This window comes from Puntigrus tetrazona, chromosome 16 (assembly GCF_018831695.1).
Source record: "Puntigrus tetrazona isolate hp1 chromosome 16, ASM1883169v1, whole genome shotgun sequence".
In the NCBI taxonomy this organism is placed as follows: Eukaryota; Metazoa; Chordata; class Actinopteri; order Cypriniformes; family Cyprinidae; genus Puntigrus; species Puntigrus tetrazona.
Genome location: NC_056714.1, coordinates 4,905,680 through 4,930,461, shown reverse-complemented (window position 1 = coordinate 4,930,461; position 24,782 = coordinate 4,905,680). Strand labels below are relative to the sequence as shown.

Sequence of the window (24,782 nt, the reverse complement as noted above, 5' to 3'; positions counted from 1 at the left end):
TCGGGAGTCATAATAACAGGGATGATTTTCTCCCGTGATGCAGTCCAGCTGTCTGGGTGCGTTTGATTTCACCACAGACACACTGAGGAACAGATGCATCAGAAGAGCGGCTTTAGTTTCACACAAACCCACACACAAAGCCAACAGCAGATGCAGGAGCTAGGTATCCACCCTCGAAGGTTTTGTTTAGTCATCCCAGGATACGGCTTAAGCACTTCAACGCGGAGCATGTCAGTTTTAAAAACTAAATCAAGAGGAAGCCATTTTATCCATATTTTGTCCTCCAGCATAAAGTATTAAACTTACACACTAGAGAATAAAGCTAATTGATTTCTGAAAGCACTTGGCCGTGGTTTCAGTTGCGGTGACGCATGTGAGTGTCACGTTTGCGAAGCCTAGAGATTTCAGAGAGTTTAAATGGTGGGGGAAAAAATTATATTGCATTTTTATTTATTCGTTTTAAACGAAAAAGCAAAAAACTGCACACCAGAATATAGACCCTTCAGCCAATCAGATTCAAGCATTCAACAGAATTGTAGTATAAATCTATATATATTATATATTTAATTCTATGCATTTATCGCCACCATTTCCTATCTGTGCATGCCCATATGCTCCTATTTAATAAAAAAATTATTTCAATGGATTCCGGGATTGTCTTCACCATTAAAACCTCTTTGAAAGTTAGGCCGATAACGAAACGACTCTCTTCCCACAGTTTTCTAGCGAACATGAAAAAATTCCTAGACTTGCTGTGAAGAACTGGATTCTAGAAAACCAACGAGTTTCATAAAATGTCCAAATTTAGTTTGTCGTTGCTTTGAACGCGTCAGACTTTTTTTGCCTGTTTTTGGCTCAAAATAGCAAAACGTAAAACCACTTGTTCAATTGATTTCATCTTCAGTCTCTAACCTTTCGGGTGTCTCTCTGTTTTGTCAGATCAATAATAAGCCGTGAGGGCGTATAACCGTACCTCGAGAAGTGGCTCAGGACGCGCAGAAGGTTGAGGAACTGGTGCTGAACAGCCCTCTGGGGGCCCGTCTGCTCTCCGAGCGTGTCATTAAGAAGGCCATCCTCTCGCCCAGAACGGCCCTCATCAACTTCCTGGTGGACGAATGAGCAAACACACAAGAGTCAAATGGACAAACTCTCTAGGGGTTCTGATTTCAGAAAGGACCGCGCGTGAAAGAGCCCGATGTCCACAGAGCTGCGATTTTTGAAAAGGGAGGAAATCAGAACTTGGCGTACGGAGATATTATTTTACAAATAATAAATAAATAAAGATTTCCCGATTCTAATATGCATTTTTTTTGCACCCCGCTCGTCACCTTAGACTCCAGGCCGGTTTGACGGTGTTAGCGTTTTGTAGCGAGCTATTTCTGAACTCCCAGTTTTAGCCTGACATTATAACACCTCTGCTCCGACGGACCCGCACCGCCTGAAATGGAGACGTGGAGGTCATGCTGTGCTTTCAGACAACAGTGGGATTCCTGCTGGGTCTCATCAAACACTCGTTGACCGCCGCTGACTCACTGTCCTGTATGGGGTCTTCAGCTTTTAACATCTAGACCACGTACACACACTGAAGACTGCACCGTGTCAAACACCGTCAAGATAATGATTTCAGTGGGGGTGCTGCATCACAAGTAATCTGGGAAAACGGTCTACTTTGAAATCATTTTCTCTCGGAAATTGCTAGTAGATGATAAATTGAATTACATTTTACGCTTTTAAAGAGAAAGACCTATTTGCATGATTTTCAGTAAAATATTTAATTTAAGGGCGAGGTAGAAAACTATGTAAAATATGAAAAATTGTTGATACGACAACGTATTAACCTATAAGAATTACTTTCAGCGTACTCATTTAAACTTATACTACACCATTATATGCATCAAAGTTTATGGTTTTTATAATAAAGAAGCAAGTACAGTTGTGGGCTTTCTGGAATAGGCCTATGCTGCGATAAAAAGTCAAATATTGTTGGATCTTCTAAATGAATAAAGGCTAAAATGAGATCATAAATAGTGTTTTTAAAGCCATTTCAAAAGTCGATAACTGCAGTTGCGTCAGGTTTCTTTTCTGCGTCTGCTTTTTTTTGAGAAAAAAAAAAAGGTACGGACTCGTGGATTGGTTGTTATTTGGATGCCGAGTAACTAAATGTTAATAGAATTTAAAATTAATATGTGGTCACTGTAAAAATGGTTTTCTCTACATAAAATTAAATAAATATTAGTGCACGTTACGAAAGAAAACGCCACTTAAAAAATGCTACTTAAATGTTACTTGAGGCGTTTATGCAATTTCTGAGAGAAAATAGTTGTTAAATACGTACGTTCAAAATAATCTGTTGCAATAAAATGGAAACGTGCGTTTATAATTTTGAGTTAATGAGCCTGAAATCTGAAAACCTATTTCCGTTCTGTCAGGACGCGTCACGTGAAACCGTAGAACAATTATCTGAAGGTAACGAAACACATCTCTCTTTCAGACGGCTTTAGGAATGCCCATCATTCCCTCTGGAAATGAGAACGGAGAGACTTGAGTCATCACGTTTCAACACCGGAGTCATTTGGCCCCATTTCCTCGGTCTGCAGCCCGTCCCAATGACGCGCCGCACGCTGACGCCGCGCTCCAGTTAGCGCCTGCTTTATGTGCTGAGCGTCTGACCTCCTCTCAATGCATCGGAGAATACGTTTCTCAGCGCTCGAGCGAACGATAAGTTGGGAACCGGCATAAAGGAAGGCTTTCACGTCGAATGAAGTGTTATGCCTTTAGGGTGCTGACGTCCTGGGACAGTGGCTGACAGTACCTCTGTTGTTTGGAAATGTTCTTTGGCCCGTTACTCAGTAACCGCACATGATTCAGTCTGAAATCCATCCCCTCCGCTGTCCCTTATGGCCTTATATAAGTGACTCGCTAATAAAACACTGTAGAATAATTTCCCAGAAGTCCAGCATTCCTCAAATGTGCTGACTTTAAAAAAAGAGGAAGGGATTTTTTTTTTTGTCCCAGATGACACGTGACTTGATATTTTTAGAGTATTCATTTCCTGCGTATTGTGTCTTTTCGTATTGTGTTACTGCATTCACATCAGTGGTCGGTTGTATCCTTCTAGTCCGCTTTATTGAGCTTTATCGAATACTTACGGTTAAAGAGATGAACTTTCTGTCATTTTGCGCCATTCCAAAACCCGCAGGACGCTCTTTGTTCTGTGGAAATACGAAACGAGTTCTTTTGAGGAATGTCTCCGTACGATAAAAGTCAGTGGTGACCAAAATGTTAGTTTACCAAAAAATCTCTGTACCCAAGCGTTCAACTTTGGCAAAACTCTTCATACGGTTTCAACAAATCGTGCGACTTGCACAAGGAGATATTATTTATTATTGATTATCACTTGGCAAGCGATAAGTCCTAAGAACGTCTATATGCCTACTATTGACAAGCTCGATTGAAGCACAAACTACTTTTTGCTTAATGGAGGAGATGAGCGTCATGAACTTCAAATGCTTTTTAAAATCACCTTTTCAGAGCCAACTGCTTGTCAAAACTGGTCGGCAATCATGCATAAGCATCGTCGGCGGCTCCACAGTGGCCCCAAAATGTATTTTGCGACGCTTACTAACGCCTGGATTTGGTTGCAGATGTTTTGAAGAACGTGTCATTGGTCGCGTGAGGTGTGTGCTTGTAGGGCAAAGCATTTCTGTGCCTCCTAACGCTGCAGATAATGCTGCCATGTAGGAATGCTTGGCTCGCCGAGCTGGTCACGTGAGTCGTTATCCATCACTTCACTTTCCTCTTCACAACATGGTGGTTTGGTTTGGCCGCTGGAGCTCTCTGAAGTGTCTTCGGACGGGCCTGTCCGCATGATGCGCCGATCTCCAGGTTAACCGCATGTTGTTGTGTTTAGCCTATAATAGTTTTATGCATTATTATTCATCGGGTTACGTAATGCTTTCTGATTTGTAAGAGGAATGATTGTTGGTGAATAACTTAGATTTTGGTCTGTTCATCACACAGATGAATGACTCCCTCTGTTGGAGCCTAGCCTGCTTTGATGGTGCTTTTTGCGTATTTGAAGCATGAAGAAATTACCAAACACGATTTTTAGGAACTGAATGCCAAAACAATAAACTCACTAATTAATTAAAACCTTTAATTTAGCTTATCCATTCACTCATCGCCTAAAAGACTAGGCTGAATCAGACTCCTCCTTTTACGACAACACTGGACGCTTTATCTCTCCAACAGACCACGTGGACTCTTCAAGTAGCCTAACCGTCTTAAATTAAACGTCAGATGTCAAATTCACCATAATACGTAAAACGAAGCGCTGGATTATTTCCACATGTCTCGTGGCGAGCAACTTCTCTTCAACTTTAATCACGTGAAATTACAGCGCAACCACACGACAGCCTTTACGCGTCTCTTTCAAGTGCAAGCTTTCCAAACCGCTCAAAACACCCCCCCAAAAAAGTCCGATCTTTGTTATTTAGTCTGCACGCGGACACTGTTTTCCCTCTTGGCGCGCTCGTGAACCGCGCCGCCGGTCGCGCGCTCGCTCGGTGTCGCGCGCGCTCCTTCATTCACAGCGGGACTCGGCGGGAGCAGCTCGTTTTCTCTCAGTGAGGAGAAGAGTTCGCTAAAGGAGCCGTTTCAACTCTCCGTCGTCCTCTGTGGAGCAGACCTCGTTAGATATTAGAGTTTCGGTCGAGTTTTAGTCGTCTCCGAAAGTTTACACGAGTTGCGCTCGTTTACGTTTCTTTTCAGACAGCTGTTATTTAGTTTCGTAGTAAATGTGGCTTATTTTTGTTGACGTTATTCGCGGTTAGATTTATTCACTTTATGAGGCGATGCCGATAGCTTTTTCGTCAAAGTAGCTTTATCCGTCACGCTTGGTCACTATATTTAATGGCTTTAATCCGTGTCGTGTGATGTTTGCTGTGTGGAAACCTAAACTCTTCACTTTGGCTTTTGCAGTTTTGACTGATCTTACTAGCGGCTTCTCGCAGGTGAACGAGTTTGGACAGCTGTTCCCAATCAGTTTTCCGTCCTCAATGGTTTGACTAATTCGCCGCCGCTGACAGAAGTCGCGAAAAACTTCCCTCCCGCGCGTTTCGGTTCGCGTTTGCAGTTGCGGACATGGATAAATACGACGATTTGGGACTTGAGGCGAGTAAGTTCATCGAGGACTTGAACATGTACGAAGCGTCGAAGGACGGCTTGTTTCGCGTGAAGAGAGACGCGGGAAACAACCCGGATTTCGAGGAGACCAGAAAAGTCTTTGCCTCGAAGATGACCAAGATACACATGCAGAAACAGCAAGAGGAGATGGCAAGGAACAGTCTGGCGGCGAGGCTCAACGGAAGTCATTCAAAAGTGACCGATAACGCGTTTTACACCAAAGACAGGCCACCGATCAATAGTTATAGACAGGGTGGAGAAACGGCAGCCAAACCCCCCATCATGTCTGGACCAACGGTTGTGACCCCGTACGTATCTTACGAAGGACAAAAGCTTTCGGCCGGCTTACCTGATGGGTCCGGCAACAGGGCTTATGAAATGAAGGAGGCTGTGAATGCTGTTAACCCCATACCAGTGCCAGCCCGATCAGCACCTTCTACCAGCCCCACTAGCACATGGGCGTCAAGAAGCGTTTACCCGCCTCAGACGCCATCATCTCCTTTCTCGAACAGTTCCTCCTCGTCTAGCTCACCTGGAGCGGGTCAGAGTTATTCTCCGTTGTCTCAAACGGGGAAGTCTCCCTCTCATTCGCCTACAGGAACATACAGGGATGCATATCACCAGCCTCAACAGGTTAGCTCTAGTCAGCACTGCCAACCAGTCTCTGCCCAGTGGCCTATCAGCGGACCGGCATATCAAAACGGGGGAGCTCATAATATCGGCACCCCCTTCCCTATCCAGGTGACCCAACCTCCGTTGTTCCTTGGAGGGAAGCAAGGTAGCCCCGAAGGAAGCCCTGCTCCAAGTAACCCAACAGTGCCCGCTTCTACCCCTGTTGAGTCGCCCCATGAAGAGTCTTCCCGGGCGCTCAAGCTGCCATGCCAGACCCTCCATGTACAGACAGATCAGGGGCCATCTGCGGCTGAAATAAAATTAGAAGCTCTAACCGAACGCCTGGAAAAGGAGATGGACGCCCAGCCAAAGGCTGAGTACTTTGGTAAGCACAACGTGATCTCTGCCAGTGTGTTTTTCTATTTATCTTTTTCACATCTGCAATTGTGTTTAGCAGCTCGCTGATTGAAAAACCCTCTGCCCGTTTCCACTTGACCTTCACTCTATATGCATGTGTGCGTGTCTGCGTGGTTCTTGCCAAAATGAGCCGTACTTTCAATTGTATGTGAGTGTGCGAAAGAACGTTGTAGGTCCCCGTGCGTTTCCAGGCTTTTTCCTTTCCAGAATCTATTCATGGACATGGCTTTCTAAACTGTTGTTAATTTGTTTAATTTAAAGGCAGGCTTCCCTGTTGCCTCTTTTGTTTTGTATTGAGTTAGGCTCTGCTCTGTAGAAGTGTGTTCAAGCTAATGGAGATTTCTCACATTAAGTGCCTGCTAAACTTCCCTAAACCAGCATTGCCATCCTCATTAGCGTTTGCTCTGTGGGCAGTGGGCCTGCAAGACTAATCTATATTCATTTACCTTTTTCTCTACGTAAGACCTACCAATTGTCTCTGGCAGCCGATATCACGAAACCAAACACTTAAGGTATTTTATTATCTTTTTTACTTTGGTTACAAGTTTATTGACCTGAGACTAAACGGATTTATTGCTTTTTTTATTTAGTGCTTTGATGCAACCTGTGTTGTTAAAAGCGCTATATAAATAAACATGATTGATTGAAAATTGATTGATTTATGGTTAAAGTGCAGATACGGAGCTCAGGAAGATGCCATATTTAAAAGAGTTCACCCAAAAATTAATATTCAGTTGTTTACATAACCTTGTGTCTTTTACTGTATGAGGTTTTTTTTTCTTCTGTGGAACATGAAAGAGAATATTTTGAGAGATCTTTTTGAAGTCAATGAGATCAAAAGTTCTTTGCTTTCCAACGTTCTTCACAAATATTTTCTTTTGTGTTTCACCAAAGACAGAAAGTCTTAGAGCTTTGAAATGATGTGAGAGTGAGTAAATCATGGCAGAGTTGTATTTTTTTGTGTAATGTATCCTTTTACCATGATGCAAAAAGAGTGAATATTGCCCAGTGTTTTTAGTTTTACGTTGGGTCAGTTTTCAAAGTTTGTCCTCGGCAATCAACACAAAGGTACACAAAGTACAACCCGCTCGTTGTTCGTGGCCTCTGCTTCAAATTAAATATGCCGTCTATCCCCATAAACAGCTGTAACGCCATGACGCCTAAGTAGAAAACGTAAAGAAAACGTGGGTGGTCTCTTTGTGAGAGTCACCGCATGACAAAGGTCATGTAAGAAGGAGCTGAATATCATTTGGAACCTATTAATGAGCCTGTGTTCCTAAACTAGTTCAGTATGCCAGCTTTAATGGCTGTTTTAATGGAAGTGTTGACATCTGATGTGCTTGACTTTAGTTTCCTCTGTGTTCTTGAAAGTGTAGCATAGATGTATTGAGCTTAGTTTTATTGTTACTGTCCATTCAGTTATGGGTGAACCAATTCCCTTCGCTATGTTTCCCCCCTTAGGAAGTCTCAGTATTCATACTTGCGTAGAAGGGGGAAAAACACAGTGAAGGGAATCGGTTCACCCATAACTGAATGGATTATAGTTTTTACTGCCATATGGATAAAGTGCATTGAGATATCAGTGCAGAATAGTTCTCGGATACAAAGCCTGATGGTCTAGCAGTCCCTTGCTGCACTTGCTGTTTCCATTGAGCTCTTGTAAATCATTCAGTCTGGCTAAAGGAATTTCCTGCTGGGAAAGCACAGAGCCATCACGGAGCGTGTGAAGTATCTTTAGTATATGTTACCGTGATTACAGAAGACATACAGACACGCAATATAGACACAAACATTAGCATTCTTGCGCTAGAGCCTACATGGACGCATGAATAGTTTCCTCTAAGCATGTCTCCGGACATTTGTTGTTTACATGGACTGTATAATGTGATCGCTAGGGAATGGCTGGTTTAAATTTAACCAAACGAAGCCGCGGAGCACATGGAGCGTTTGCAGAGCAGCTCGTATCCTCACGACCTTTGTACTCCACATTGGCTTGACATTAACTCTAGAACATAGGTTCAATCTGTAGCTTTGCGTGAGCTGAACGAATCGAGGATTTCTTTAGTAAACAAAGGAGTGGGCGAATAAAGCGCATTTCTTTCATCGTCAACCCCAAGCACTATTTTTTTATTTATATTTTTTAAGAGCTTGTAAAGCCTTTAAAACGTCAAATATCATAACTGGCATCTTGCGGACAACAGTAGGGCTTATTTATCACGATAAATATTATGTGTGTGTTCTTTGTGTACATTGATATATTACACAAAGATCAAGATTATATATATATTAATTAATATTTGATTAATAAGCTTGTTACCCTAGACAATTTTTTAAAAAATATAGTATTTCTGTCAAACTTGATCCTGGAGGGTCTGTGTCCTGCAGAGTTTAGCTTCAACTTGTCTCAACATCTGCCTGATTAGCCACTTCAGGTGTTTGATTAGGGTTGGTGCTAGGCTTTGCAGGACCGAGCTTGGTGGGCCCCTGCTGTAAATGATGTTTGTTCTAGATCCCATTCACTGAAAATGTACCCAACTATAATTCATACCTCACTGTGAATTACCCCAAATTCATGTGCTATTGAAAAGTGTATAAATGACTAAACTTCTGCTTACTAATGATGGGAAGTTCAGATCATTTTACAGACACAGACCTTTGAGTGTCGCTCAGTAAAATGAACACATCTTTTCGAGTCATTTAGTTAATTTTATGTCAGGATATTAGGATATTACTCATGCACAAGTGAACGAATCACTCCCCAATATGACTCGTTCTTCCCGAGTCACGTTAAAGATTCGTCGAAAACGAAAGAATCGTTTAAGAACGACCCATCGCTACGGTTTACATTCCTTAGGGAAGACCAGGTTTAGGCACTGAAGGATGTTTGACATCCACCTGTGTCCTGTTGATGCGTTCTGGATGCTGAGTTGGCAGTAAATGGCATACTAAGCCACGCTGGCGTTTATGATCTCCGTCTGACAGCTGCTGCAACGCCGGGATGTTAAAGAATGTCTGCTCTTCACAAAGTAGCTAAACGAGGACAAAGAGACGATAATAAACGACAAGACTCTTTAGTGAAGCCTGATGGCGGTTTTGCCTCCGCTGACATCCAGTCTGGAGTGGGTTGTGTTTGGCCTCTCCCTGCTGCTGTGTTTTGTTTTGGATGAGATGAGAGTCAGGGAGTCCCGCCTTGTGCACATAGACATACCAACAGCAGACATTCATGCTTTGTGCCCCCGCGCTCTTTTGAAGGAGGATTCCTTAATCTTCCTGTCGACTAGATGGCTTTATCTTAATTGTCGTCTAGGATTCTTGGCTTCCTCTCCCTTAGCTCTCGAGCTCATGCCCTCTTGAATGGCTGTGCTCTGGCTCCAGGATTAACTGTTTGGCCTTAAGTTTTAACGGCGAGTGAACTGAGAGAATGTATTTCGAAAATTTCCATGCGATAACTGCATTGCTGTATGATGCTCTGAGCTTTGCGTTATTGTGAATGGGTGTTGAATACGGACACTTATAAGTGAAATGCTGGAAATTGTAAAAAAAAAAAAATGTTTTATGGTATGCAATCAAATGTGAAATATTTCGGTAACACTTTTTTTTACAGTTGCACACATTACTGGAATATTAGCCATTTATTAGTGTTAAGCACATAATAATGCCTTATTTTACATTACTAACTACATCTCTAATCCTACCAGTACTTAAACTTAACAACCACCTTTCTACCTATTAGTAAGCCTCATATTAAGAATTTAATTGAGGGAAAAGCCATAGTTAACAAGTGAGTGTTACCAATATTTCTATACATTCATATAAATGTGGGCTTGCACAAAAATGTTACTAGACAAACAAGTGGCCAGATTTTCGCTTTATGTAAATAACAGATTGGTTAAATTATTTCTGCGCACTAATTTCCGTTGGATTGCATTATTTGTCTGTTCCTAGTAAAGGATGGGACAGCTGGCAAAAAAAACCCCAACAAAACTGTTTACCTATTTGCCAAAGCTAATTTGTGCTTGCATTTGGTTGGTGTAAATTTAGGACCTTGGCTGTGCTCATATGAATGTATTAATAAGCACACGTGGGCTGATAAATATTATCAGATTTAGTCCGCTATTTTAGATTCTGTAAATCGCGCTGGTGCTGATGGGAATCTACTGAGCGCTCTCCAGGGGCTACGTTTACTGGTAATGGTTATTTTGAGTCAGTGTAGGTCTATGTGCAAGATGCATGTGATCTGAGATGAGTTTGAAATGGTCCAGTGTGTCTCCTCCATGTGTCCTCTGTGAGGATGTGTTCATTTAACAGATAGGGATGCTTGTTAGAAATACACTCCACAAGATTTGATTCAGGTTCAGCGCAGCATCTGGAACATGCTCGATTACCAGAGGAAATAACTTTGTCTAACAGTTTGAAAAATATGCAGCAGCTCATATTTGGTCAAATTGTATTCATTTTAAGACTGCATCTATCATTTTTTTTTTTAAATGTATTAAACTATTGATTACTTTTCTCTAGTTAGTCTGTTAATCTAACATTTCCCTCCTGATCTATTGATTTTTATTTATTTATTTTTTCCAGATTTTCCCTGAATAATCCTTTGGGTTTTCTTACCAATAACCATAACTTCTGTCATTTATTTTTGTTTTATTCAAACTGTTTAGATTTGGGTTAAATGTGACTTATTATTATAATGGGTTTTTTGGTAGTATTTTTTAAATAAACTCTAATGCAAAATAATATATTAAAAAAATTTGTAATTTTGTTGTTTAAAATCTATTTTCTTTAAATATTTATAATGTTACATTATAAAAACATTATAATGTATAATGTTTATAAAAAGTGCACTGAGTTAAAGTATTTAAACGTTATTTCAGTTAACATTTAACAAAAATTTTATATATATATATATATAACAAAATTTTATATATATATATATATATATATATATATATATATATATATATATATATATATATATATATATATATATATATATATATATTTATACAGTGCTATTTTCACAGTGCTAGCCGTTAGCGTGTTTCTTGAGAACATGTGAAACATGACATAAGGAGGCAACAATAACTCATTGTCTTTCTTACTATGTTGATTGTTGGGTTTCAGATTTTTGTGATGTCTCACGAATCAACACGTGTTGCCGAAAATCATAATGTTGACACATTGTTCACACTTTTATTAATTCTTACATTCAGAACTATTTTTTAAATGTGTTATAAAACCCAGACTCAGTTTAAAGTGCTACAACATGGCTTCAAACACTTGTTTGAATGAAAAGCCTTTTTGTGAAGCAGATGTGTGTCTGATCGTGTAGAAAGTCTGACTGTGCTTGACGCGTTTGGACCAGGCTTTGCTGAGTGGGCAGAACTTGTTAGCATGATGTTTGCTGAATACCAAACCAAACAGAGGCTCTTTTGTGTGGGGCCGGCGCTGGCTAAGAGCAGACCTCTGTCTGTTTAATGCTGTTATCTCAGCTCATGCTTGCTTAAATGTTCTCCTTGTGTGTGCCACGTATACCAGCCTGAACCAACAGAGATGGACAAAGAGGCTCTTGTGCTCTCAGCTCACCTTCCTTTCAGCCAGTCTTGTGATTTCTCTTGAGCTGTACAGTTATCTTAAGCTCATCTTAATGTAATGTTCTCTTAAGGTCTTAAGGTCTGCTTGTTTACTAATTAGCTCCTGTGTGTGTGTGTGTGTGTGTGTGTGTGAGTGTGTGAACTAGTATTACACTCTTGGGCAGTAAGAAAAACAAACTAAGTTTTCAGTTGTAGTCTGGCATTTAGAGTGTGTGTGTGTGTGTATATATATATATATATATATATATATGTATGTGTGTGTGTGTGTGTATATATATATATATATATATATATATATATATATATATATATATATATATATATATATATATATATATATATATATATATATATATATATATATATATATATAAAAAGACGAAGTCAACAGGAAAAAATCTGTCAATGCCGTTTAAACAAAATCCCAGGTAGGGTTGCCAAACCTGCAGTTTTCTGACGAAATTGAGCTACTTTCACAGGTTTAACATGCACACATTAAAATATTTTACCAATTTTATATTTTACAAACGAGTCTTTTCAGGGAGAGCAGCGGTGAAGCTCCTTTGAGCGCCCTCGTGAAAACTGCTTATGATTTCTACTACAGTCATTTTCAGGTTTCAGGTTGTGTATAATGCAGTGGCTGTAAATATGTATTTTAGGCATTTGGGATTTGGCTGGTCTTTGGGCTGATTTGGTTTCGCACGCTTGGCAACCCTGAGAGTGGATCAAATGTGCAGAGCTGTGATCTAGATATGAATTACAACAGAATTGTGATCTAATTAATGACATAACTCCACTTCAGCATCGCCTGCTCTCTTACGCGCTCTACTGACAGCTCTCTTGGCTGATTTTGAATTGGTGTTGCTAATATGGAGTACAGAATGAGATGTGAAGTGTGACCTGGGCTGTTTTCTTGCTCTCTTGCAGGCAGCTGTGTGAAGTGCAGTCAGGCTGTGTATGGAGCGAGCCAGGCGTGCCAGGCCATGGGCAGCCTTTACCACGACAGCTGCTTCACTTGCAGCGCTTGCAGTAAGTGTCCAGACGTACGCATGTCAACACACGCGCTGCTGAAGTAACCATTTACACATTCGTTTCCAAGCTGATGTGCCACCGAAGTCGGCAAACCCGTGAGCAAAGATGAGAATACACAGAGCGAAGCTTGTATAGAGCGGTCACTCCAATACTCTCACTCTCTGTCTTGTTATATTCATGGAGTCCTCATAAGTCAACTGCAGAATTATGACGAATGTCGAACTTGTGTGATGTCGCATTCATTTCGGTATGATCGTTTTGATGGCAGTCGCTACCTAAATCAGATTTTAGGATCGCATGTGGAACTGGCCCGAATCAGCTTTGTAAAGATAAGATTTCATGTGCTCTCTCATCATTTTTTTTGTCTCTTCTGCTCAACAAGGCTGCATTTGTTTGATCAAAAATACAGTAAGTTGTGTGTGTATATATACACAGTGTTTTCAATACATTGATTTATTTGTGGAGGACATATATTTAAATACATGTTCAAATATAATTCATCGCTTTGATTAAAGCTGATTTTTCAGCAAATATTCAGTGTCTTCTGATATGCTGATTTAATGCTCAAGAAGCATTTCTGATTATTATCATTCTTGAAAACAATTGTGCTGCTTCATACTTTTGTGAAAACCGTTCAGAAGGACAGCACTGACCCCAACATCTTGAACGGTAGTGTAGGTGTGCTGCTGTTTATGGTTCCTCTGATTTACATTTAAACCATCCCAATGTTTATCAGTTAGCGATCGATCGTTTCAGGTGTTGCAATATTTAGTCCCATTTTGTTGCTAATATCCACAGATTTATATTTGACGGTCATGTTTGAAGCAGTAGATCTGGTTTTGTAAATGGTTTAGGTTCTCGTGGTTCTGGCGTACGTGTGTGAGTTCGGAGCATATAGGCTGACAGGAAACAGCACTGGGTCTGTCTGAACTAAACTAAACAGAGCCCATGCGCTGCGGTGGAGTTCAGATAAACCTTCATTCCATGCATTCATCCAGTCTTGTTTCCTCACACTTTATTTAGCTCCGCTCCGGCCCCCGGGACTGGCAGCTATTTGAAGGAAAATGAGCATTCCTGAGCCTCTCCTCTGCATGACTGCCTCTGACCCACAGCGTCGCTCTCCGCAACGGCTCTTTTGTTCTCCGTGTGTGTCCAGAGTCTCGTTCTGAGCTCGGTAAAGTGTCCTCGTGTACCTCCACCTGTTTACACGGATCACAAGAGTAAAGATGGTGAGAATGCGCAGCGCATAGTTTCACCGGAGAGAGCGGTTGCCTGCCGGAGAGGAATGTGTGTGAGTGAGGTGAGCTGACGGGTCCGATGAGCAGATGGAGGAATGTCTGATGTGTTTGGTCAGCTGGAGCGAGAAAGAGAGAACGAGAGAAACAGGTGTTTGATCTCCTGGGTCAGAGCGAAGTACCTAAATGAAGACACGAATGCTTGGCCAATACATGGCAAGTGCACAGTCCCCACTGTACATACTTACCAAAACAGATTTCATTTCAGCTGTAGGACTTTTTTTGACTTTTTTTTTTTTTATAACTGAGTTCAGATTTATCAGTTTATTATCATTTTGCTCAGTTCTGTCATGTTCTGTTAGAATAAAATTTTTATAGTCAAAAAGCATGTCTAATTAATTTAAATCAATTTTAAATCACATTTTTACATTTAATTTTAATATTTATTCTTTTTGTGTGTTTTATGTTGTATTTTCCCAAACTCCATGTAAATTAATTATTAAATATAATTTATTTTTAACCATCAAAAACGTGTCTAATCAGTTGAGATTGTCAGTAATACTTCTTATTATTAGTAGTAGTACTATTATTGTTATTAATGCATTTGTAAATACATTCTGTATTCCCCATTTCTTCAAATTAACCTGAACTTTTATTTGGGTAGGTTGTCGTAAAGAGCTTTTTATTTTATTATTATTATTATTTTTTTATGAGATTAATTCCATTTTTATGACCAGATTCTGCATGGTAGATATCTGCACCTTTAAACCAGGGTGGTTGTTGTTCCAGCTGTTTGCTATAAATATCAATTTAATTCTGTTGCTGAAAAAGAAAACTATTTGTGTACAATTAATATAACCTATTTGATTTTTTTTTTTTTTTAATTTTTGCACAGACTGTTTGCATTGGTCTAAAAGCAACATTTCGTTTAGATTATTAACATGTATTAGTTGCCTTTGTACTTGCACTTTGTAAATGATTTTATTCAACGGGATAGACTAGGGATGGTAAAATTCACTGAATGTTAATGATGCAATGCATAAATTAAAAAAATGTTTTGAATATGACTGCCGCGGCACTACGGAGACATGGTTGTCTGTCTGAACCAAGGACATAACTATATATACACCATATTGAATTGCATAGCATTTTGCACATTCTTTTTTGCATCATATTGGATTGAATCTCATCATGTTAATCTAACTGAATCAGATCGCACCCATCATAATAGGATTGAATAGTTTTGCATTGCGGCTATGTATTGATATGCCTATTCTTGCATTGCCTTGAATTATGAAGATGCACATCATATAGATGCAATCAAAGAAGACAAGTCCTAAACTGGAACTGTCAGTGAGCTCAAAACTACGCTGTCCTAGTTTTGGCATGTCGTTGACTTGCTTAATATAATTTATTCCACATTAAAATGTTTTTATTTTTTATGCTGCAGATTGAGCTGGATCAATCCTCCACACTCAAACCGATCTATCAGTTATGTCCTAAAGAAGAAATCTTGCTGTGTTTAGATCTTCTTCAAGCAGAGAGACTTAGAAATAGCATCATAGACTACACAAATGGCCCATATAAGGGAAAGTGTGGAGGAAAACATTGCAGAGCCCCCATAATACTTAAAATCTCAACAGGCAGAGAAGAAACACTTTGATTTCTGGCTTCTTTTTGGACACATTTCACGGACTTCAGACAGTTGTGCAGGAAATGGCATAGTCTGCCGCACTAACTAGCGCGAGGGAAGAAATGCTCTTAAAGTATTTTACATTTCAAGCTCCCTGCTTTGAACATCAGATGAGTCTTTGTATGTCTTTACCGAACACAAGCTCATTGAGAGTCGCTGACTCGCCCAAACTCTTTATCTCCTCTGCCCGATCAAGATTTGCCTCCTTGAACTCAATTTGGCTTGTTTTGTGGCTTTTCTGTGAAGTGCCGGTGTTTGGTGGAGACGCCAGCAGTGGTTTGTGTGAAGGGACAGAAGATCATTGTTCTGGAGCTGTTAAGGAGGGCAGCTTTGTTCGTGACCCAGTCCAAATGCGCTCTGTATCAGACCCACCAGGGATTCCCTGACATTTAAGTGATGTACTGAGGTTTTTCTTAGCTGATATTGGCTTGGTAATCCAATGTATTTATAGGTACAGTGGCCTTAAAAAATGCCAGTGAATTAGATAACAAAATAACAATGACATCGTTGGTTATCTGGACAGTTAGTTGAATTAGTTGGTCTTAGTTGCCTTATTAGTTTGGAATGGCATGAAAAAAGATGACTCCATTTCTATTTTTATGACATTTTGTGAAGAGGTCCAAACAACATTGGACTGTGTTGATTTTCATTGTATAGACACAAAAACTTAAACATTTTTTTCATGTCTTTGGTGATCCACAGAAGCTTTGGGCTTTTAGACGACTCCATAATAAAGAAGTGTTGTCCAGTACTCTCATTGCTGTATCGGTACCAATACCAGTGAAAATCCATGGTTCTCGGTACCAAAGCAAAACACAAAAACATGCTATTTAAAAAAATATATTTTTATTAATAAAATCAAACAAAAAATTTACAAAAATCAGTGCCACTCTTTACATATTTTAAATTGTGCTTCAAGTTTTGCCACAAGTATGAAAAGCAGTAGTTTCAAACTAATTTAATTCTTTTTAAGCGGGTTGACCAGGTACTCGGTTCCACCGGTACTTAAAAATACTGGTACCATGACGTTGTAATTTTGTTTTTGTGCTGATTTGGTACCAAAGTACTGGCTCTTCTGACACTAGATCACAGAGGTCATATACAAGTATTTTCATGCGATCACACCGTTCCTCACGTAACGTTCTTAAAGAGATCATTTGCTTAAAGCACACGCAATGTGGTATGCACCAAATTAACCAGAAGTGAGTGGCTGAGTTAGGTGATAAATCAGACGGTTGAGCTCCAGGCCGACATTCGGTGAACATTAATGAGATGCATGTAGCTAAAGCTCTTAAGGTGAAACATTATCTGTGTGCTTTACTTTCAGTAAAATATGTCCATTTATTAGTCTGGTATCCTCCCAAGAGGAAGACATGTGGGAGGGCTTTTGTTTTCTTTCTGAGGAGACACTGGATTCAGAATGGATTGTTTCTTAGAAATCCGGTGTTTTTGTCTCTAAACTAGAGAATAACGTTTGGAGCGGTTTCTCTGGACAGTCATAAATCTGTCATCGCATTCCTTTCATTTCCCAAAAGCACTCATTCATTAGCTGCCATCAAGCGAATCTGTACGTTTATGATTGGCAGGTTTTAGTTTTTTTTTTGTAGCTCATGTTTTTTGAGTGCTTGCTGGTTTTTGAGTCCCCCGTCAGCCTCAGACGTCCTCTCACGAGTGGTGATTGTGTGAAAAGTCTGTATTTACTCTCATCTCTCAGGAGAAAGATGAACTCATTCCTGTGGCCCAAAACTCCCTGCATTCCCTGGGACTAACATCTGTTTCCTGGCAACAGGCTGATTTTTGTCTGTGAGCTTTTACCCCAGAAGAATGTCTTGTCATTTTCTCACATGCTGCTGATTGTCAGTTGCAGACTTCTACGCTGCCCCGGCTTAATAATGTAATAGGTCTTGGGAAAAAAAAAAAAAATGAAGTAGCACAACATAGTTTATCAATGTTGCTAATAATTGGAAATGTTTCTTGCCCATCAAATCAGCACATTAGGATGATTTCTGAAGGATCACGTGACACTGAAGACTGGAGTAACAGCCTTCACAGAAATAAATGAGATATTAAAGACTTCTGTTCTAACAGGAAGTCTTAAGTGCCTTCAGGATGTATCTGTAAAGCTTCAGCTCAAAACACCCTACAGATCATTTATTGTATTATTCTGAAAAACCTTTGAGTAAAAGCAAAAACCTTTTTTCGTGCATGTCTCTTTAAATGCAAATGAGCGGCTGTTCCTGCCCCCTTTTCCAGAAAAGAACTGTGCCTTTACACTAAAAAACATCTCTTCTGTGTTTATCACGTTAATGTTATCTTAACGGTTTCAAGCATATTAGTTTTCAGAGCGCGCACATTTAAGGACACAGAGAACGTATGTTATGGCATGTGAACTTCTCTTTCATGTCTTATTGTGCTTAAACTGTCAAATACGCATCTATTATAAATGAATATTTCGCAATGTTTTTTTTGGATCGCATCAATGCATGCTTGTTGAGCAGAAGAGACGTCTTGCTGCCCAGAACTTTTGAATGGTTGTGCGCTCGTGTGTCTCGGTGACACACAAAGCGTTTCTGCCAAGCATCATTTGAAAAGTCCAGCTGAGCGGTGATGGTTTCAGCATTAAAGCAAACGTTGCTGTTGCCAGCAGACTCGTTGGCCCTGTGAAGCGTGTTTAGGTTGACTGTGCTCCACTGAGCCTGGATGGCAACGGCATGAAGGCTTTCATTGAGCTTCAGCTTAGAAGGGTTAACGGCATGGGCCTGAACCCCCCTCTGCAGAAAATGTGCGGAATGTTCCCCTTTCCTGTGGGACGGGGTCTGTCTGAACGGGGAGGGTTTGTCTGTCTGTCTGCGTTGAGGTAAAAACCAAAAACAGTCCAGATCGGGACAGGAAGTCCTCACCGTGGGCTGGAAAACAGCCGCGGGGGTCTGAACTGCACATTTCGCAAAGTGCTGACACTTTCTTAATGTGTTTACTGTGTGTTCATTGGATTCAATAAACCTTCCCCTCATGTGCTTCGAGTTTAGCCCCCGATTTATTTTCGAACTTGTAAACATGTATCAGACTCAATTATATAATTGTTGGGTGTTTCTGTAACGAGGTTTAAGAGAGCGGATAAGACGGTTACAGCGAGTGCGTTTACGTCTGCAGTCTTCTGTGATTGTTTGAGCTGAAAGGATGTGAGGTCAAGTGATGGCCTTGAGTCCTTTTATTGGGAAAAGGTAATAAACGGTTTAAAGAAAATCCAATCAACACCTCACCCAAGGCTGTAATAGTTAACCAAAACTAGCTCACTTTAAACCATAAAAAAAGTTACTTGACATAAAATTCTAATAAAAACATTTATATTAAAAATGTGTTGTGTAGTTTACTTGGTATACTAAAATAACCTAAACTGAAATACAGATTAATAGAAAATATATGACGAGTTCATTTGCAAAACCGATTTTTTTTTTTTTTTTTTTTGTTATTGTTTTTGGGGTTTTAATGTTTAAAATTTTTTTTTTTTTATATATATATATATATCATGTTTTTGTGTTAGCTGTATTTTTTAGTTGTTTTTAACGGTTATGTGAGATTAATTGGAATGCACAAAAAAAAAAAAAAACCCTAATGTCCCATAATGAATTGATGGTGATCGTCTTTTTTGTGTGTTTTCTGCAGGCCGAAAGCTCAGAGGAAAAGCCTTTTACTACGTCTGTGGGAAAGTCTTTTGTGAAGAGGACTTCTTGGTATGCTGTCTTCCCCTCTTCTTTTTAATGTCTCAGCATGTCTTGAGACATGTCTTACAACCATAGCTCATAGTTATGTCAGAAGAACGTGTCATCTTATCTAAAGCATGTCTTTAGAGACATGACCAGAATCATGTGGTGAAACCTGACGCCTCGTAAATGAGTTCACGTTAGGAGTTCATCTTATAGGCTCACCTCAGCTCAACTTGCCTTAATTGGTTAAAACTAGATCCAGTGGTTTGACAGAATTTTATTTTTTTATTTCATACAGAAGGGTTAGGGATTTGCTTAGTCAATTTTAGCAATACGTAGTGTAGGTATTTCCTTTTCAATAAATGCCATTGCTTTTAACGTTTTCAGAACCCTAAAACTTTATTTCGATTGACTTTTGGGAACATCTGTTCAATGTTTTGTGCACGTTGAGGTGGTTAGGTAGGCCACATTCATGTATGTATTTTGTAGCTGGTTGAAAATCAAGTTACTGCCACGTTTTCCTTTAGACAAGCAAAAAAACAGCCAGCTCTTACAGTATCTATATTGTGTGTGTGTGTGTATATGGTAAATGAGTTGGGAGGGGGCTATAAATGAGGCCAAACGGCATTCCAGACCAAAAAATCCAGTTTGTGTTATTTTAAGGTTCTTAAATTAGAGGAATTGTTATATCTGAGCTCTTGTGTGTATTAAACCAACTGAAGTGACGGAAAGGAATGAAAGCTCACCCTTGTCTTTAACAGTACTCTGGATTCCAGCAGTCTGCTGACAAATGCAACGTATGTGGACATTTAATCATGGACATGGTGAGTCTGATGTACTTCCTGCATTAGTCACAGTGTCACACTACAGAGCTCGAAGGAATAGGCTGGGTTTATTATACAGCGCTCTTTTCATAGATTTGGTCTTACTGTGTATCAGATGATTTAACTCATCAAAACATTGTGTTTATGTTGTTTTGCTGCTGTGGAGGTGGGACGTGGTTTAGATTGTGGACTGGTTTTGTGGTATGGTTAGTTTTAAGATGTAATTACATGCAGGTATTTTTCAGTGCTGGAAACTGTTGTGCTGCTTGTTGTTTTTTGGAACCTGATTTATTTATTTTTTTTAATGAATAAAACGATAAAAAGAAGAGCATTTATTTTAAATATAAATTCGTTCTAACAATATACTACCGTTAAAACGTCTGGGGTCATTACATTTTTATTTGAAATTAAATCTTCAAACTACATTTATGGTTAAAACAAGACAAGATTTATATTGTTAGAAAATATTAAGATTTTTAATAAATGCTGTTCTTTTAAAAAATTTTATCTATCAAAGAATCCTGAAAAAACCGTATTGCAGTTTCCAAACAAATATTTGGCATCACACTTTTGCCAGCATTGACCATTCTTTACCATTGACCATTATTCTAATAATAAATCAGCATATTAGAATCATTTCTGAAGGATTATGTGACACTTTAGACTGGAATCTCAGAAATAAATTATATTTTAAAATTATAAAGTATATTAAAATAAAAACCCATTAATGTAACTGGTAAAATATTTCACAATATTACTTTTTTGTGCATTTTTGATCAAATAAATGCAGCTTTGATAAACACAAGAAACATCTTGAAAATATATTACAAACCTTACTGTTTCAAACGTTTTACTGGTACTGTGTGTATAATATATGTGTGTGTGTGTGTATATATATATATATGTGTATATATATATATATATGTATATATGTATGTGTATATATGTGTATATATATATGTGTATATGTGTGTGTGTATATATATATATGTATATGTGTGTGTGTGTGTGTTTATATTATATAATATTAAATTATTATTATTGCTTGTTTCAGCTAGTGGCAAAGACTCATTTTTAAATAACTAAAACTAATTAATGTAAATAAATACATAGTACTATTTTAGTATTTATTATATTTGAACTAAAGCTTCAACTAAAATAAAAGTGAAAATATATATAAAACAATATTAAGAAAATATATAACTATATCACTCACTGGTATTAATACACAAGTTAATTGTAGCAAAACAGTTTTCATATACACACACACACACACACACACACACTTGCTCATGGCCGTGTAACTCTATGAGAGGAGATAGGCATGTGTTTCTGTGTGTTGTTCCTCCTCAGATCCTGCAGGCGCTGGGGCAGTCTTACCACCCAGGCTGCTTCCGCTGCGCCATCTGTAACGAGAGTCTGGATGGAGTGCCTTTCACGGTGGACACGGAGAACAAGATCTACTGCGTGAAGGACTATCACAGGTCAGCCCACAGCCAATCACACGTCTTCATCACACATTCACTTCTTTTTACATCCAGAAGACTTTTAAGTTTGTTTTGACGTGCAGACAAACATGAGTCTGTGAAAGAAGTGTTTTCCTGGTGTTCTTTTTTGCCGTGCGTTGACTCCCAGTGACACATGGTTTATTTTGCGGAGTCGTTTTCCAGTGGCCTTGAATGTTTTCAATTATCTAAAGCGCCTTACGTTAGAGTTTTTGTGAGTTGTGTCCTTTTCTGTCAAATTTCATCATATTTTTGTAATGAATGTAAAAGTATGCTCAAGAAACAACTCGGTCTGATAAGAGTCAGGGGGAAAAAATGACTGAATTATTGAACTTTGAGCAAAGAGTTGAGTTCCTGTCGTTACTTTATATCAAGGGCTTCTTTTAGATCTGTGCCTTTCCTGATAAACTGTCCCCTGGAAAATACTGCTTGGAGTATAAAGTGTGACAACTAGCCCAAGTACTGCCCGTTTATGTAAGTTTGTCATGAGAGATAATTTTTACATTTGTCCCAAGTGAAACAAGAACAATATGTAGGGCTGGATTGTTTGCTAATGTAATCCTAATCAACACAGATGAGTCGGGTAAAACAAACACTGCATTCCCTTAATAAATAAAAATGTGTGTGCTTTTCGTTGTGCAGTGTTCTCCATCATTTCTTCCACAGGCATTTTCCTAGCAGTAGCTTGATGTAATGACATTTTATAGTGAGTTTTATTGGCGTTGAGGGTGTGTGCGCTTCGCTGCACTGCAGACTCTTCTCATGCATCCTTTGCCGTGAGTGAGGACTGCTGCCAGACGTTCAGTCAGGTGGTGACCATATGGAGATCAAATCAAACGCTGCTTTTCCACTCCGTCCTTCTGGGATTGAGCTGTTCACGGGCCAGTCGGAAGAGCCAGCAGATCTGGTCCAGCACCTCCGTTACTCTCTCCTCTGTCTGCCTTTCACCTCCAAGTCACGCAGTGGACCAAAAAAAGGATTTGGGCACACTTCTAAATGTCTGCTTACGTAACAGAATGTCAAAGCAAGTGGAAAAATACCACTTTGCAAGCTAAATATTTGATGAAAGAAATAATTATTCACTTAACCAATTTGTACAAAATTGTATTCTTTCCAAAATGTGGGTCACTCTTCTTTATTGAACTGTTGTATTTGTAGTTGTGTTGATGGTATGAAAATAAGTGTTTGTTTTAAGAACGGCAGCATTAAAAAGATTCTCTATTTGTTAAAATGAATTGCAAAAACGGTTGGTTTTGAGAAAAGATCTACTTGAAGACATCGGTTTTTGTTTTTAATTGTAGCTAACGTGGCCAAACACTAATTTGGAGCACAAAGTCTTGTCCTCCGGATGAAGAGTGGTTGTAATAAGTGCGATTTATTTCTTCTCTTTTCTTCTTCAGAGTTCTTGCCCCTAAATGTGCAGCATGTAATCAGCCCATCCTGCCCTCTGAGGTAAGACCCACAGACAGAAACAACTCACTAAAACCCCAGGAAATCACTTCAGGTTTGTATATGTGTATTAATTTGAAGCCATGTGTCACAGCACAGCCAATGGTGGTCTAGACTCATGAAGACTTTTTGCATGTGACAAATTATGTAAAATGAGCAGGGGAGTTTTCTACTTCGATGTTAGGTCTAGCTGTACCAGAACATTTGACCCTTTTTTTGGGCCTGATACTGTAAGTAATTCAGTTAGCACCGATGAAGGAGAGATTACTGCTGAGCTAGGATGTGTGTCATTTGTTAAAGCCCCCCTTGACTATAATTAGAGACGACCCCCGAGGCATGCTGCTTTCCAACAGCATCAAGAGCTCAGCTGTCATCACCAGGAGTTTAACTTAACACTGTTTACAGCTGGAACATAAAAAAATGACATGACTTTTATCAGGCAAAAATAAAGACTGGCTGTCTGATTTTTTTAACGCAACAATAACTATCCCCGTCTCATATGTTAATATCATTGCCATTTCCAGAAAGAAAATTATTAATGAAGGCTTTTTGCACTATATTATGACTACAAAACAATTGTACCATAGTCCATGATTTACCATTACATCGCATCCAATTTAGTGGTGTAATAATTCATTGTCATCTTCACATTCAACACATTGACCTGGTTTGGAGAAATCTGGACACTGTCAACATGTTTCCATTTTAGGGTGAACTATTCTTGCAACTATTTAGTGCCGTTACCTTGTCATTTTTAACTCCAGGCTGACATTAGCAGTGTTACTGGAGTAGACGCCGCTCTCGATTCAGTACTGTATGTGTGTTTACTCTCACAGGGGTCAGATGAAACCATTCGAGTGGTTTCCATGGACAAGGACTACCACGTGGAGTGTTATCACTGTGAGGTGAGTTCAAGTCTAGAAACCTTTTGTTGTTGGAAAAACAAAGCCCCCCTTCCCCTTGTCGTGTGACCTGTGTGTCTCCTCCTGCAGGACTGTCACATGGAGCTGAACGACGAGGAGGGTCACCGCTGCTATCCTCTGGACGGACGCCTGCTGTGTCACGCCTGTCACCTCAAACACATGGACCCGGCCGCCCCGCCGGCTCCAGCAGACAGCTTCCACAGTCGGTTTTAAACGTCTGCCTCCCCCTTGTGGGTGTTCAGAGACATCACCTTTGCCAAAGATGCTCGGCTGTCGCATTGCCAAGTCACAGACGAGATTGAGACACATTATTATGTTCAAATTATTTACTGTACGGTTTTCTTTTCTTTGCATTTAATATTTTGTTAGATTGGATTCAAAGAAAATAGTTTAGCCTTTCTTGAATAATATAAATGCTGTCAGCAAGTCAGTGGTGTATGCAAGTTTTTTCTTGTAAAAAGGCAACCATTATGAAACATCTGAATTTCTTGAATTGCACCCAAGTGTATAAACCTTTAATTAGATAAAGGCATGCTCAGTAATTATTCGTGCACTGGTAAATGTGGCCTGTCTTCTAGATTTAGAAAACAGTGGAGATGCTTCATCA

General features: G+C 39.4%; 2 protein-coding genes across 3 annotated transcripts in view; both read left to right on the top strand.

Annotated features, from left to right (window-relative positions):
- The window catches only part of lars2 (leucyl-tRNA synthetase 2, mitochondrial), a 43,416-nt gene extending 42,112 nt beyond the window's left edge, over window positions 1–1,304 (top strand). Inside the window, exon 21 of the mRNA XM_043261291.1 lies at window positions 940–1,304. Coding sequence (XP_043117226.1) covers window positions 940–957 — 18 coding nt within the window. The 3' untranslated portion in view covers window positions 958–1,304. The remainder of the gene's footprint in view (window positions 1–939) is intronic.
- A 146-nt stretch (window positions 1,305–1,450) lies between these two features.
- limd1a (LIM domains containing 1a) lies at window positions 1,451–24,605 on the top strand. Of its 2 annotated transcripts, XM_043261292.1 has the most exons (8): window positions 1,451–6,181; window positions 12,738–12,839; window positions 19,434–19,501; window positions 20,236–20,298; window positions 21,652–21,782; window positions 23,204–23,255; window positions 24,089–24,157; window positions 24,245–24,605. In XM_043261292.1, exons 1-8 carry the CDS (start codon window positions 5,143–5,145, stop codon window positions 24,386–24,388), a joined length of 1,668 nt encoding a protein of 555 aa, XP_043117227.1. In that variant the 5' UTR covers window positions 1,451–5,142; the 3' UTR covers window positions 24,389–24,605. The 2 variants fall into 2 exon arrangements, with proteins under 2 accessions (XP_043117227.1, XP_043117228.1); XM_043261293.1 differs by lacking the exons at window positions 19,434–19,501; window positions 20,236–20,298 and having other exon boundaries at window positions 6,044–6,181.
- Window positions 24,606–24,782: the final 177 nt, after the last annotated feature.